The sequence below is a fragment of the Talpa occidentalis genome, unplaced genomic scaffold (genome assembly GCF_014898055.3).
Source record: "Talpa occidentalis isolate TD23 unplaced genomic scaffold, MPIMG_talOcc4v2.1 talOcc4.9, whole genome shotgun sequence".
Taxonomy (NCBI): Eukaryota; Metazoa; Chordata; class Mammalia; order Eulipotyphla; family Talpidae; genus Talpa; species Talpa occidentalis.
Genome location: NW_023605305.1, coordinates 95,928,659 through 95,945,370, shown reverse-complemented (window position 1 = coordinate 95,945,370; position 16,712 = coordinate 95,928,659). Strand labels below are relative to the sequence as shown.

Here is a 16,712-nt window from a genome sequence, read left to right as displayed (position 1 = left end):
AGGATAGACAAGCCAGTTACCTTAATGACTTGAAATACCTGTTTCAGATACCTGTTTCAGCATGATATCCTAAATATGAATATCTGACCTCTGGTGTAATATTGATACATAACTATCTGTAATTTTATAGTGAATTAATAATAGCTTTATTCTTAATGCAAGAAAAGGTGGACACATGCAGCTGGTTTTCTGTGCAACTTTTATAGGGATCTTTTTTAAAGATTTATTTATTTATGCATATAAGAGCTGGGGTATAGGCCAGAACTGTGGGGAGGTGAGAGGATTCAACAGAGTGGGGAGCTGAACAGGCAGATCTACTGAAATACACTGCTGAGGGGAGCAGCAGGTGTGAGACAGGAGAGGTCTGCTGCGCCATGTGTGTTAGCTCCCTGGCCGGGATCAAAGTTGTGCTGTAGTCGCTGCCCATAGCTTCATAGTTCTGAGAACTAATCCCCTGTGCCACCAGGGAGGTCCTACAGGGACATTTAAAAGAATGTAATGCCACCTTTCCAGCTTAATGAAAGTGTATTAATAAAAAGAGTTACAAATTTGCAGATTCTGGAAACATCATACCATGCTGTTTTAGAATGGGTTGTTTACTGGGTTGGTGTTGACTTTTACTCATAGCTAAAATACTTGATATATTTATGCCTTGCAAATTGGATGCTTATTTTGATGTTTCAGCTTCAATATAATGGCTTTTATAATAGATTAAGGTGTAAAGATTTTTCAAAACACAGTATCATGTAGTATAATTTTTCTGTTATCTTTAACAGTTCTTATATGTTAATCTATTTCTGTTGCAAGGACCCAATTCCCTTGGAACATTTAAGAAAATATTGATGTCAAAGGCAGCTCTCACTCACAAGTTTCGCAAATTGAGATCCCCCACTAAATGTAGAGATTGTGAAGGCATTGTAGTATTTCAAGGTGTTGAATGTGAAGAGGTAAGATCTTTCTGGAATTATATTAGCCTTTTAATGCTTATTGCTTTATACTTTTCTTGTTAGTTTTAGTTGTTAGCGCCCTTTACAAATATATTTTTAATAAATTGAATTACAATGTACCTTTCAAAATTTTATATTTCAGCTTGTTCTTAAATGTATTTCAGGTGCCACAAGTAATACTTTTTAAATTCATTTTTGTTGTGTTACTACTGTTCTACCTGTAGTTTGCCCAGTTGTAAATAAGTTTTAAGTTGAGTTAACCAGTTTTAAACTATCATATTTTGTAGTGTCTTCTTGTCTGTCACCGGAAGTGTTTAGAAAATTTAGTCATCATTTGTGGTCACCAGAAACTTCTGGGGAAAATACACCTATTTGGAGCCGAATTCACACAAGTTGCTAAAAAGGAACCAGATGGCATTCCTTTTATACTCAAAATATGTGCCTCAGAGATTGAAAATCGAGCCTTGTGTCTACAGGTACCTTCCAGTTCTTAAAATTAAGATTTTAAAAAGACTAAAGGAAAACAGTGTTCTCATTTCTTAATAAGTAACTGAATTTATTTAGGTTCATCAGGAAAACAATTACCTCATTTGGCACCTAGTGTTAGAGGGAAAAGGATGTCCTAAAGCCAATTCCATACAGGCTTTGTGGACTCTACCCCCAGCCCAGGCCAAAGCCAAAGACACTGGGAACTCCAAATCCCATCACCACCAAAGGGAAGGTGGCTGGGACCTGAGGGTGGGGTTAAGCAGCCAGGTTGGTATAAAGCCAGATACTTGGGCTTTGGAGGGGTTCCCCCATTTTGGCTCTCCGCCAGCTCGCAGGGTCCCGCCAGCCCTGAGAGTGCCTTTGGGTTTCCAGGTCGGCGAATCGGGTAGGATGCATTAAAGACTTTATTTCCCTATTTTCTCCCTGAGTTGTACATTTTCCTTATTTCCTTTTCCCTTGTAAATAAACCTTTTATTAACCTTTTGTGTATGCCTGTAGTGGAGTATTAATAGGTCCCTTTTAAGCGCACAGGTGAGGACCCACAGCCAGGCAACCCACTCAATATCAGGGCTGCCCTATAGCAGCTGGCGCCCAACGTGGTTTAGGACATCCTTTTCCCCCTAACACTAGTGCTTTTCTAAAATACTTATAAAAATGGAAGGAGACATTTCAAATATATTCACATATCTGCATTTTATCCTTTTGTAATAAAGCAGAATTTTACAAATTTTCCCCCTTTCTTCTCAAAGGGAATTTATCGTGTATGTGGAAACAAAATAAAAACTGATAAACTGTGTCAAGCTTTGGAAAATGGAATGCATTTGGTAGACATTTCAGAATTTAGTTCACATGACATCTGTGACGTCTTGAAGTTATACCTTCGACAGGTAAAGATTTTACCCTTGAAACCTACCATTAAGTAGAAAAGAACCAAAATATGTTTTTGCTGATAACATTTCCTTTGTATTCATTTTCATTAACACGACCATATTGTTGTTTTTCTAAGTATTGATGTGCCAATTAGGGGGTATATAAAATTTATGAAGAGTTTACAAATCAGTAATAATAACACAAACACTCTTTTTCCATCACCTAACTTAAGGAAATAGAACATTACTATACCTAATAGAAGAACTTGTGTGCCTCTCCCTAGTTGCAGTCCTCAACCCCACCCGAATGGTATTTTCCTTACCTTCTTAATTCTGTTTTCTTGCTAGTTTTAATACATACTGTGTATTCCTAACCATTGTATCAGGTTTTGGAAAACTGATCAAGAAGTTTAAATCTAGCTGTGTAAGGAAAGGCCGTCATTCACACTGTTAAGTAAAGGATTCAGTAAGTAGATCAGTGTCTGAGTCAGAGTCTCGCTTTACCTTCATTGATATTTTTAAAAAAGCTGTTGAAGGAAGTCACTGGGTAAGGTTATGCATGGATTCTGGAGCATTAGGCAGTACTATCCTATATAGCTGGGACCTGGAAGTTCAGAAGAAATAAGATGGTCAGGGAGTCACCTGCTCCATACTTTCTGTGCCTCACTGTTGTGCCTGTAGTTAAGATTAGTGGTGTAGATTCAAAGAAAACACTTCTGTGGGTGAAATCAGTAACTATCATGGCTTAGGCAACAGCTCATGAAGGGATTGTAGGAACAAATCAGTACGTTGTCATGATGAGCCAAGTTTAAAAAAAAATGTTTGGGCCATGTTCAGCTGCTTTCTGTGCTCAGGTGAAATAGAAGAGACAATTACATTTACAGAGGACATAGTAACAGTCCTTGACATGTCCCTCCCTGGAGTTCTATTGCTCCATCTGCATCTTTTTTAATGTGAATAGCTGTCATCCTGGGATTTCTCCTCCTCTTTTGTGAGGCAAACGTGAGGCCTTCCTGTTTTTGATTTCTCTGTTTTTGTATACCTGTCCTTGAGTGAGATGGAATAAGAGTAAATATTTGAAAGCATATTTATCTGTAAATGTCTTTATTCCACTTTCTTGACTGGAAATGAAAGACTGTGGATAGTTTGAAAGGTTGTAGTATTCTAGGCTGGAAATTATTTTTTCCAGAATTTTGAAGGCATTTTTTATTGTTCTCTTTGAAGCCTGAAATCCTTCTCATTCCTACTTTGTGTATCACCTTTTGTTTTTGCCCCTCCAACAGCTTGTATAGTCTTCTTTTTCTCCCTACTATCCTTGATAATGCCTTGATGTGTGGATTATTTTCAGCCACCATTTTGGGCGTTCCATAATCGCTATCATTCTAGTTACTTGTTCTTTAGTTCTTGGAACTTTTATTTTGTAATTCATGTCCTCTCCTTTCTTTCTGGAACTTCTATTTAAATGCTTGACAGCTTGTACTGGTTCTTTATTGGTTTGTTTTTTATTTTTTTCAATTTTTGTTTTAATACTTTGTAAGAGGTTTCTTCAGCTTTATCTTTCACTCCTACTGGAAACTATTTCATTTTTGATGTATTGCTTTAATTTCTAAGAACTCTTGTTCTCTGCTTCTTTTACAGCATTCATTCTGTTCTAATATAATCAACTTTCATTTCATCTGAGGAATACTGTGAGATCAGAACTTCAGGGTGGAAGCCACACTCAAATCTTAGGATATTAGAGAGTAGCTTTCATTTAACTCACATGCCATTTGGGAAATTTGAAGTTCCAAGCAGGTTAAGTGACCACCTTCAGATCCTAGAGCAGTGGGAGGTAGAAATTGATACCAAGGCTTCCCTTCTTTGGGACCAGCAGGGGAAAGCGGAGAAGCTGGTGCTGCCTCACCACAGATAGTCTAGGACATAAGCTAACCAAAGGCATCACTGAACAAGTGGAAATGTTGAACTCAGTTATGGCAGTACACAGATCAAGGTGGCATACCCTTTGACCTACTTATGGCAATCCAGGTTGTATTTAAAATTTAGATAAATAAAATATAGATAGTTTCTTTATTTTGAACCTTATTTTCTTAGCCTAATCTTTATTCTGACCCAAGTAAAACACAAAGACTCTATAGCATTTTACTGCCTCCCCTATACCAATAAAAGTCAGAATATAAGCTTTTCCTAATTAATTTGGTTTATTTTGTTCATTATCCTGGGTTTATTTCAGTAAAAGAGTTGAAGATGTACTAACTTTGGAGCAGTTAAGAATGTAATAGGTATAGGAAAGATCCAAGTTATTAAATCTCATCAGTGCACCTTCAGATTTAGAGTTAACTCCTGTTTAACACATTTAACTTTTAGCAGTGATGTCAGATTATATCCGTAGCAAACAAATGGACATTTCTAAATGTGGATTGATCTTACACTGTGTTACTCTAAGGAGACATGCTAAACCATTAAGCACCATTTCAAGTGATTATTAGCAGGAGGAAAAATGAACAGAATGACATTCCTAATGTAATTTTATTTCTTTAGCTCCCAGAACCATTTATTTTATTCCGATTGTACAAAGAATTTATAGACCTTGCAAAAGAGATCCAACGTATAAATGAAGAACAAGAGACAAAAAAGGATCATCCTGAGGACAAAAAGTGTTCAAGCATATGTATAGAAATAAACCGAATTCTTCTGAAAAGCAAAGATCTTCTAAGACAATTGCCAGCATCAAATTTGAACAGCCTTCATTACCTCATAGTACATCTTAAGCGGTAAGAACTTCATTTAGTAGGTGGATAATTGCTGAGGGTTTCATTTGTTTTGTTTTGTTTTATTAGAAATATGGTAAAATACACATAATATAAAGTGTACCATTGAATATATACTCATGCAGACGTTCCCTCACATGCCTCTTATGGACCAGATTCTGACTGGGAAAACAGGATGAAAGTGACTGTCAGCTGTTGTGCTTGTCAACTTGGGGGGCAGACCTGTAGACAAGTGCAATGCTGCATCATTCTTGTTCTACCAGCAATGTGCACAGTATGCAGAAGATGGGGAGAGGGAGATTGGGGAATAAGGAATAGGGAAGGTAGTCTTGAGCCAAACTTGAAGAACTGAGTAGTGGTTTGATGACAAAGAATGTGCAGAAGGCAGAGGGTGATAGACACAGAGATATAAAAGATCATTTTGCATTTGGGAAATAATTTGGTTAGACTAGCATATAGCAAGCAGTAGCAGGAACTGAGCTAGTTCAGGTCTCATAACGCCTTACTACTTGGTAGATGAGTTCACTGTCATTCTTCTGTGCTCACTAAAGAATTTTGAGCCAGGAATTTAACTTGCTTAGATTTTCCTTTTAGATCTTTCTGGCTGCAGATTATAGGGAAGGTCTTTACTACAATTCAGGTCTCTTTGAATAGTCGTAGAAATAAAAGGGATGAAACTTGAAGTGGGGCCAGAGCAGAGCGAGTGGCAATAGAAAAGAGATCTTTAGGAGGAAGAATCAAATAGGCTTGAAGACTGGCTGTGGATAGCGAGAGAGAAATTGACAATGATGTTTAAGTTTCCAGCATAAAAACCTGCAAGAATATACTGTCTACTAAGCATAGATCAGTTTTTATGGATCTTTTAAAATTTCTGCTGGTAAAACTGTGGTAGTTTCTTCTACTTAAATTTTATCCTGATGCTATGAAATTCCATTTGGTGTCATCAATATTTAATCAAGTAAATATATCCTTTTCCTAGATTTCTGCAGAAGTCCTCCACCCTTCCCACACCGTAGTAAAAGAAATTTAATAGCACATCTCATACAGCTTTGTGTTTTCTAATTCTCAGGGTTGTAGATCATGCAGAAGAAAATAAAATGAACTCCAAAAATTTGGGGGTAATATTTGGACCAAGTCTCATTAGGCCACGGCCCACAGCTGCTCCTGTCACCATCTCCTCTCTTGCTGAATATTCAAATCAAGCACGACTGGTCGAGTTCCTAATTACCTACTCACAGAAGATCTTTGATGGGTCCCTACAGCCCCAGGATGTGGTCGTGTGCAGTACAGCTGGTGGTGCACTTCCCATTGAGCAAGGTTGTCTTCCAAAGCCTCTGTTATCCCCAGAAGAGAGAGACCCAGAGCATTCCATGAAGTCACTGTTTTTCTCTTCAAAGGAAGTAAGTTTTGACCTTTGTGGAATTGTTCTGGAACCTTGTAGTTGTATTGAACCTTGTAGTTTAGATAATAATTGAAAATCTCTGAACCGTTTATCTTGAGGTATGTTTTGCCTCTTCAAATTTAAAATTTCTCTTCCTTAACAGGAGATCCATACTGCAGACAGTGAAAGCAAAATTTTTGAACCAGCTACATCATTTGAGGAATCAGAACGCAAGCAGAATACATCAGAAAAATGTGATGCATGTCTCATTGGTAAGTGGCCATGTAAAACACCTTTGGTGACTTAAAACTGTTCCAATAAACACTGATTAAAAGTCAAGTTGAGAAGTTAAGTCAGAAAAGGAAGCTTCAGTAATGATGTACATCTGAAGCTTATATAATGTCCTAGTGCAATATTATTGTAATGAAATTTTTAAAGCAAATTTTAAAGCTTTATTAGTAAATGGACTTTTGCTAGTGAATGAAAAAATTGGCCTTTTAATATACCTTGCATTTAAATGAATGCTATTTTTCAAAATGATCATTCTTATCAAAAGATATCTTGGAGTTCATAGGTGTGTTTTGTGTTCTTGCTGAAATTTGTTTTCCTATTTGTCATCAAAGGCAAGGCAAAAACATGTTGAGTAGTATGATAGATCATTTATTAGTATCTTTTGTTACTGTAGATCATTGAGTTCCTCTAACTCTTCATAAGGAGTCAACTAGGCTCCTAAAATTCAAAAAATTTAGACCCCTAAAATTCCTAAAACTTTTTTCAAATGCTTTTATCTGTCACATGCCTTTAACGTATTAAGCATATTTGTGTATATGCCATTATTTTCTTGACTGCAATCATTTATTCCTTCACTGAATGATAATTTTCATTGGCAGTGATTGATAGCAATCAAGCTGGTAGAAAAGCTTCCATTTGTTACTGTAATTCTATAATTACTAGAACTAATATTTTAAGTTTTAAAAATGCAGCCATACATGTTCAATGTAATGTATAATTAAACTGATAAGTGATCTAGCCTAACAGGGTTTAATAAAGCAGTGGATCGAAAATATTGAGTACTACCTGCTGTATACTAAGCTATGTGCTTATTGTTTGATTCCATTTGCTATACAATAGGTAGTGTTAGCCCATTCTATCCATAGACTAACAATTGGAGAGAGGTTAAATGATGCCTCTAATAAATGGGATCTGAACCTGTTTTCAAATGTGCACTTCGCTAACCCATGAACTAGGGCTCCAATTTGAAAATAGTAATAACAATAAATACTGTTTCAGAGTGCTTATTATACACCAGTTATTTTAGCATTGTCATGATTAGATCATTTAGGCCACACGTCAACACAGATACAATTATTTTTGGACAGATGTAGACACTTAGTGAGATTGCCTTGCCCATTGTAAAAGTCACCAGCCTGTGCTAAACCCAGCAACTGGCATCACAGTCTGTACTCTGGTCCATTATGCTCTAAGCCTACCCTCACAACCTAAGAATATTCTTCAGTGGGTACTTACAGCCCAGCCACAATGAGTCAGATCCTTAGAATGGTCTATAACTGGGGGGAAGGACATGGAAAGCCAAAATGAGACAGTTGCCTTGAAAGTTCCGGGCAGAGCAGACAGCAGACTCTGGAAGGAAGGTGAGCGGAAAAGAGGATGACAGGTGACTCTGATGGGCTTCTGTCTACACACCGCAGCCCAAAAGACTGAACGGAGGGGCTGGAGTTTTCCAGAAATGGGAGACTTTTAGAGCAAATGCTGCAAAAAATGGACAGGACTTAAAGGGGCTGAAAGTTCTAGTTTGAGAAAACATGACTATGGGGCCAGACTGTTAAGAGGAGAAAGTAAGTCTGGGAGGAAAGAGTAAATGGAGAGAATGGCATGTTTTACTTAAGATAAAGTCGTTCATCCTAATTTGACAAGATGAATGTTATAGTCCATTTATTAGTTGATCAGAATTCAGGGCATCTAAGCATCTCATACGATGTACTCTTACTGTGGGTTCTTTATAACTGAAAAGCGAGTGAATTAGCAGCCTTGGCACATCTGCATTTGGTTGGTGTGTGAATTAGCTTAACTTTCCTGAGGTTAATTGACTAATGTCTGCCAATTGAAATTTTGATGACCAGCAAATCCCTGTTCATGTGTGGTGCATAAAAGTTACTTCATCGGGTGTTTTTTTGTTTTTACTCACCTGTGTTGGATTTTATAACCATGTATCGTAAATACTTAATAAATGACTTAAAGATAGAATTTTGACATTTTTATTCAGAGTGCACCTTTAATACTGTATATAACTCCTCTGCAGAGATAATTGAGAATAACCTGGAAAAAATAAGTAAGGCCCCTGTTTTTCTGAGTGATGTTCATCTATAGCTCACTTAGACTCTTGTTACCTACTTGCCATGAAGTTTGCTTTTTAAATAAACCTTTACCTTTTGCAGACCACAAAGTGCGTCTGCTTGCAGACCAGGAGCTTGAATCAGTACCAAACAAGCAGGAAATTGTTTGTAAAACGTCCAAGGCGCTTGCTCTGAAGTCTGATAGGGAAACAAACAGTGTGGGGAGGCCGCCTCCAAGGATCAAGATCAGACCTGTGAGCTTACCCGTAGACAGACTGCTACTTCTTGCAAGCCCTCCTATTGAGAGAAATGGAAGAAATATGGGAAATGTAAACTTGGACAAGTATTGCAAGAATCCTGCCTTCGAAGGAGTTAATAGGAAAGATGCCCCTAGTATTGTTTGTTCCAAATTTGATGACTTTGACCTGCAAACTCTCCAAAAAACTCAGGAGAAAGAATATGAACAGGATGACTTGGCTGCAAAAACTGCAGTGATTGTGCCCAATGTCCTCCAGGAAAGAGGGGTGACAAGCATCAGGATCAGCGGGGACCACCCAGTCAGTGCCACCCAGCCCAGTAAGCCATACCCGGAACCAGTCAGATCAGCAAGACAAATGTCAGAGAAACGGTCCTCTGACTTGTGCCCTCTGACTTCTGTCAGAGCACCCAGAACTCTGCAGCCCCAGCACTGGACAACCTTTTATAAACCTCGAGCTCCCACTGGCAGCCCAAGAGGCAGTGAAGAGAAACCTGCAGCATCCTCTGCAGCCTCTCCTCATGGCACAGCTCACCTTCCCCAGGCACACGTGCTGCAACCAACTCCAGACTCGGAAAACATATCCACTTGTCCTCTGCAGCCGACGAGTAAGCCAAGAGAAAACTCTGAGGAGCACGGCTTGCCTGATGTGCCTCCAACCTGTCAGAGACCAAGGCTAAAACGCATGCAACAGTTTGAAGACCTTGAAGATGAAATTCCACAGTTTGTGTAGGATTATCAGAATCTAGCTTTTCATTTTGTTGTTGTTTTGTGTTCTTGTGTTTGCTTTGTGAAAGAACATTTTGACGGGGCCCCTTATATATAGGATTGCCAAATCATGCTGTTGTACTGTGTTATCCTGTGTTGGTTTTATTGAATGGTAGAATGTTTTGATAGGGCCATATTTGTGCCTCACTGGAATTAAACTTAAATCTGTGTTTTTGAAGTTGTGAATAAATAGGTGGACTCACTTTTTTAAAAGTTCAGTGGATTTTCCCCATACAATAATTCATTTAAATGTATCCCTAATATATGATGTAGTTTTCAACTAATAGGTGCAATTGGGAAAACTCAGATTTATTTTTTTGAAGTGAAACTAAGTGCTTATTTATAAAAGAAATGTTTCTGAATGCAAGTGCCTGAAAGATCTTTCCTATGATCGTTTTATTCCCCACACAATTTTATAGTGCATCTTTGGCCATATTTGCTTTTATTGTATGTATGTAATCTTTTACTTTTTCAGTTGACAATTCATTTAGTTTTTAATATCTACCTAATGCCCAAAAGTCTTGCAAATCTGTATTTAATTGCATCTTAGTTGCCAGTTTTTACATGAGAGTAAATTATACAAAGAAAATGCACTTAAACCTGTTTCTAAATTATATAGTTCAGTTATGTCTTATTTGACTTTTGATGGTTTTAATACATTTAATAGTTGTTCAGCAATTCTGAACCTTTTGATATTTTATATAATGGTCCCCAAAAAAGTTTTTAAATTCAGTGCATTTCCTCTTGTTTTTGTCTGGGTTGTTTTTGTTTGTTTGTTTTTTTTAAAAAAAAACTATTCCTTTTGTATGAAAAGTTTTCACTTATGAATATAATTTTATATACTTTTCCTACCAAGACTTTTAACTATTGACAATGTATGTTTCATTTGAATCATGCGAAGATTTATTTAAGTTGGTTATTAGAGTATAGTTAAGTAAGCCTCATTGTTTGGAATTTGAGAGGTGTAGATAGATGTTCAGATTGATATCATTTATAAAACTCCCAGTTTGTAGAACTAATGAAGTTCTTTTATTTTCTGGGTTTGGTCATTTTGCCTAAAATAGGATATAAAAAGGGACAAAAAAATAAAATAGCCTCTTTTTGTAAGTGTGAATTCTATTTGTAGTAAATGCTTTTGTATGGCCATGTTATAATTGATTTTAAAATATACATAGATATGTATATACGCAGACCCCCCACACACGCATACATATACATATATACATACATACATATACATACACACACATACACACACACACACACACACACATATATATACCTGTTGAATGTTTTCAGCTCCTCATAGCATCTCCGAAATTGTTTGATCTTTAGTTATGACCACTATGGATTAGTGGTTAACACTTAGGCTGATACATGCCTTGACTATAATATGAATGTACTTTATAGGAAGCTTTATATATATATAGTTCCACATGGCATTAAGGACTAGGGAGAAATAAATAACCTACCCTTTTGTGCTAGAGCCTTGTTTGTGATGCTCATTGTACAAAATATAAAGGACTGGTATTGTTAAAAAACCTAAAAAGAAAATAAGAGCCAGCATTTTTTGTGTGCCATGAACTCTGCTAAGTTCCTACATAAATAATTTGGTTTCACATTCACAGCAGCCTTTGATGGTTAGGTATTTCATTATTCCTTTTGTTACAGGTAAGGAAACTAAGGGTTAGTTATATGTTCTAGATATAACAGTTGGAGTTAAATCGCAAATACAGGACTGTAAGATTCTGATTGTTAGTGCTCTTTATGACTAATTACAACGTGGTAGCAGATGGTGTTTAGCAAAACAAAATGCACTTAAAAAATTTTTATTATAGTAAAATATTCATAACATGAAATTTACCATTTTCACAAATTAGAAAGCATGCTTTTAGATTCCTTTTAGTTTTCTTTTAATGTATGAGACAAGCCAAAGACAGTATTGTATCAACTAGCTTCTCTATTTCCCTCACTGTTAAGCCTCACAAATGAGACTTTTACTTTGATTCCTGTCTACCTTTAGGACCATCTTGTCCAGATTAAACCCTCAGTTTTAGGATGCTTTCTAGTTCCTTGGGGGCATAAATTAGCAAATATCTCCTAAGAAGATGTCGCTGTTTTTAGAGTACCCGCACTAGCCCTGTGCCCTGCTGTGCAGGAGTGTGGCAGTCACTCATCGGGAAGTTGTTTTATGACACGTGGAAAGAATTTGAGCCAAGGGAAAGGACAATAGTGGGGAATCCTTTTAGAGCTGCCAGACCACCAGGAAGCTTTTTTTGGAAAGCATATTGTTCAAGTTTCTGAGAAGTCATTTGTGAGGGGTTGGTCATGACATCCCTAGATAGATTTGTTTAAAATGCTTAATTAGAATTTATGAGAACTTAATTAGAATTTATGAGTCCTTAAAATTACTTTGCATGCACCTTAGGCATTGTGTTTCTTTTGATACAGAGATGAAGAAGATAGGTCCCTCTGAGGGACTTGTTGCCTAGAGAGCTCAGAAGCAAATAGAACCATACCTCTCTTGGTGGTTTAAAAATGGTACTGTGACTACACTATTCCAGGTAACACTGTATTTGTACCACTATAAAAATTCTTTTAAGTGGCAACCATTGCATATTTTTAAGACAAGCTATAGTCAGTATAATTCTTTGGGTTTCTCTTTCTTAAAGACAGAAGATTACCTTAATGTATGGATATGAGTGTATATGTAGACAATTCAGTAACACCCAATGAGTTTATGTGCTGCATTCTTATGCAAAGTTATGTGCTGAAAAGTTGTAGCATTCATAATCAGTACGAAAAAATGGTTGTATTCTGGTGTATTAGCAACTAATAGAAAATGAAAGTTTTTAGAAAGATCTCTTAAATAAAAGCTTAAAAAATTCAAAGTACCTATGACTAAATATAACAAGATCTTCATGGAGTAAATTTTAGACTATATCGAGAGCCACTCATTCTAAATGGAGTGTTCTATGATATACATGGATTGGAAACTTCAAATATACAGATGTTCTTTGATCTTGTATTTTATAGATTCAATATAATCCATCAAATGTAATTTGGAGCCATTTCAAATTAAGTTATAGACATGATGCCCCATTACTCCTAAATACTTTAGTGATATTTTCTTAACCCTTGAACACTCCTACGTAATCATAGTATGACCATCAAAACCAGGAGATTAACATATGTTTAATCAACAGGCCACTTTCAAATCTTGCACATTGCCCTGATGATGTTCCTCTCTGCTCTGTTGTCTAAGTGCAGGATTATGTGGATTTAGTTATCTTGTCTTTCACCTCTTTCAATCTGCAATAGTTTTTCAGGTCTTTTTTTTTTTTTCCATGACCATGAAACTTGAGATGTATAGGGTTTATCTAATAATTCCCATGACTAAATTCAGGTTATACATTTTTTGTCAGAAATATTGCTGTATTCTTATTAGAGGAGATGCAAAATATCAAATTGCCCCATTCATGGGGAAACTAACTTTTGATTAGGATAGTACCCGTCAGGTTTCTCCTTTGTAAGGTTAATTAAAAAAAACCTGTGAGATTTTTTGGGGACTATGTAAATGCCATGTTCCTCATCAAATTGTCACCAGTTTTGAGTCCATTAACAATTCTTTCCTGGATCGGTTATCACTATTCTGGTTGCCAAATGGGTGAGTCCATCTTTGCTTAAGCTTTGATAATTCTGCATAAGGAAGAGCAGTCCCTTCTCCATTTGTTCATTTGTATCAGTATGGACTTTCGAATTCATACATTAATCAGTGAGTTAGAATATATCACTGTCATTTACTTAGATACTGAACTTTTCCCAGATTGAGTCTGCGGAAGTCCCTTCAAGCTTACCTCTACTTTTGGCTTTTTGGCCCATGTTTTCTTGCCACATCATGTTGTTCCAAGCTTATGCTTTTCCCCACCCTAGCCCTTTTCCAAAGAACCCTGATTCCTTTAAATGGAAAATAGTATATTGGAGACCAAGAACTGGAAAGTGCTCATTGCTGCTGGAATGTCATTGCTTGTAAACCCTGTTGGTGCACAGATAAACAAATACCAGTGTGTATATACACATAGACATGGTCTGTCTGTTTATCTACACATATACATTGAAACCCTTGAGTTCATCCCGATACTTATAGTTCTAACTCAGTATTTCAGGGTTAGTCCTGTCCATATTTGTAATTCCTTTTCCTCATAGAAATCTGGCTCATAAAATCCTAAATATGTTACTTGCTCACTTTATTTTCCAACCTCCTGATAATGCCAGCTGTTGCAATGGCCCACCTAGCCCCAAATATACCAGATACTCAGCCATTCTTGACCTGGTCCTGACCACACATCCCTAACAGGCCAGTCAAATCATAGCCTGTGTTGAGGACCAGGCCAAATGATTTCTTGGCCCCAGTGATACCAATCCTGACCTCACCATTTAAATCCTGGGTCCTGGTCATCTAGTTGAATCCTCAGCCCCAAGTAGAAGGGAGGAAAGGGACAAATTCATGATCTTTTGAAAGTCAGTGACTATTAAATATATGTCTAATGAGTTTCCTAAGAAAAGCTTTTAAATGGTTATAAATGTTTAAACAAATGGACACAAATTTTTTTAAAGATTTTATTTATACAAGAACTGGGGTAGAGGTCAAATGCTTTAAATTATTATGCTATCTTAAATCTAATATTTGCAAATAATTTTTGAATATTAAGACTTCCTGTAGTAACTAAACATTATATTATGCTTCCTCTTTATGTCTTTACAATCAACAAGTTTAATTGTTCTCTATAAAATTAGCATACACATAAGAAATTAGAGTAAAGAGGACAAATTGTCCATGTTTCTGACTTACAAGTCCTATTTGGGTTTATTGTTGACTTTAAGTGAATAAATAAGAGCCATATATCACATGAAAACCTACCTCAAGTTTATGGAGATGGTTCTACCAACTCATTACAGGATATGAGAACTCTTCCTTGTAGCATTTCAAGAACTGGAAAGAACAGCTGATGCAACTGTGAATAGACCAGTGAACTTTTAATTGCCTAGAGGATGCTGATAAATACGAATGCAGCCCTGAAGTTTGAAATCAGGTCATAGACAGTGTGTGGTAAGATCTTATTTACAATTGTAGACTCAGCCTGACATGTATTAGTTGCTGTTACCTGTATCTTACTCATTTTACATCAGAAACTCATTTTTTGAGATTTACTTCCAACAAAATCAAAATGCTTCTGTATCCAACTATCTTCTTTAAAGTTGTGATAATTCATCTAGTCAGTTGCCATAGAACCTGTTGTGGTTCAAGACAGGAGAAGGTATAGAATCAGTGAATTCTCCATCTACAAATGCAGATACATAATGACAGCTTTAAATGATTTTTTTAATTGGATCATAAATGCAGGGGTGTGTAAATGTATATGTATCATTGAGAGAATGAACTATTTGGGGTATTTTTTTAAGATTTATTTATTTATACAAGAACCAGGATACAGGCCAGAGGTGCAGGAGAGTGAGAGGATTCACCAGAGACAGAACAGGCAACAGAACAGGTAGACTGACAAAATACACTGCTGAGGGGAGCAGCAGGCAAGACAGGAGAGGTCTGCTGCGCCACGTGGGTTTTTCCCTGGCCGTCTGGGATTGAACCTGTACTGCAGAGGCTGCGGACAGCTTCACAGTGTGGTGCTCAACTGCCTGCGCCACCAGGGAGGCCCGAGAATGAACTATTTGCCCTCAATCCCCTGTTAAGGCGTCACCCATCTCCCCTTCCTGCACACATACCTGTCTCCTGCTATCTTTAATTTTATGTTAATTATTCCCTGGCTATTTAAAAGATTTGCTATCTTGTGTATTATTTCATTTGACCTGTTCTTTGGTTTTTTTGTTTTGTTTTAAATTTTTGCAAATAGAACCACTGATTATTTTGTGGCTTCCTACATTTAGTATGTTTTTGAGTAAGCCATATAGATGTTTGTAGCTACAAATACTTTTTCCTTTTTTTAAACTATATTCTTTTATGTTTATAAACTATAAAAATTTGTAAATATTTTTATCACTATTCATGGAATTTTAGGTTGCTTTCAGGTTTTTTGGTCACTGAACAATGCTGCATGGTAAACTGTCTTAAAATGATTAGGTTTTGTGATTAGGTTCATTTTTTTTTTTTTATGAAAAGAGGAACATAAGTGGTTATTTTTGTTTTTTATTTTTTAGATATAGTGCCTTTTTCTTATTCACCTCATTTACTATTTACCAAGGGAGATATTCTTCCCTGCCTTTTCTTGATGAGCAAGTAAAGTTCAAAAGGGCTAAAAACTGACTTGAGTTACAGTTACTGAGAAAGGGTGATAGGACTTGAACTCAGTTGTCTTTACTATAAATTCTGTTTTATTTCTAAATCATTCCCCATTTTCTAAGCCAGAAACTTAAAAATTATATACTTTTAGGCTATATATATTTTTTCTAGTTGCTAGGGTAAGTTTAGAGCTATATATCACAGCTCCAAATTCATTTATAGTATGTATAAGTTTAGATAAAATCTTTGCATGTAAAGGGCCTCCCCCCGTGGCACAGCGGTTGACCGCTGGGCTGCAAAGCTGGCCGCAGCCTCTGCAGCGCCGGTTCATTCCCGGCTGCTGGGTGAGGGTCCCACATGGCCCGCAGACCTCTCCTGCTGCCCGCTGCTCCCCTCAGCAGTGTACTTCGTCACTCTGCCTGCTCTGCTCTCCCCTCCATTCTGGCTCTGATGAATTCTCTCACCCTCCCATGCTTCTGACTGTACCCAGTGCTTGTATAAATAAATAAATAAAATCTTTTAAAAAAAAATCTTTGCACGTAAAAATTAACCAAAGTTTTTCTGGGTCGCAGTCCGTTTCAT

General features: G+C 36.8%; 1 protein-coding gene across 3 annotated transcripts in view; it reads left to right on the top strand.

Annotated features, from left to right (window-relative positions):
- The window catches only part of ARHGAP29 (Rho GTPase activating protein 29), a 58,230-nt gene extending 43,863 nt beyond the window's left edge, over window positions 1-14,367 (top strand). For all 3 annotated transcript variants that reach the window (XM_037501245.2, XM_037501243.2, XM_037501244.2), the window contains 7 exons: window positions 808-947; window positions 1,235-1,423; window positions 2,186-2,323; window positions 4,844-5,076; window positions 6,143-6,473; window positions 6,618-6,726; window positions 8,911-14,367. In XM_037501245.2, coding sequence (XP_037357142.1) covers window positions 808-947; window positions 1,235-1,423; window positions 2,186-2,323; window positions 4,844-5,076; window positions 6,143-6,473; window positions 6,618-6,726; window positions 8,911-9,797 — 2,027 coding nt within the window. In that variant the 3' untranslated portion in view covers window positions 9,798-14,367. The remainder of the gene's footprint in view (window positions 1-807; window positions 948-1,234; window positions 1,424-2,185; window positions 2,324-4,843; window positions 5,077-6,142; window positions 6,474-6,617; window positions 6,727-8,910) is intronic.
- Window positions 14,368-16,712: the final 2,345 nt, after the last annotated feature.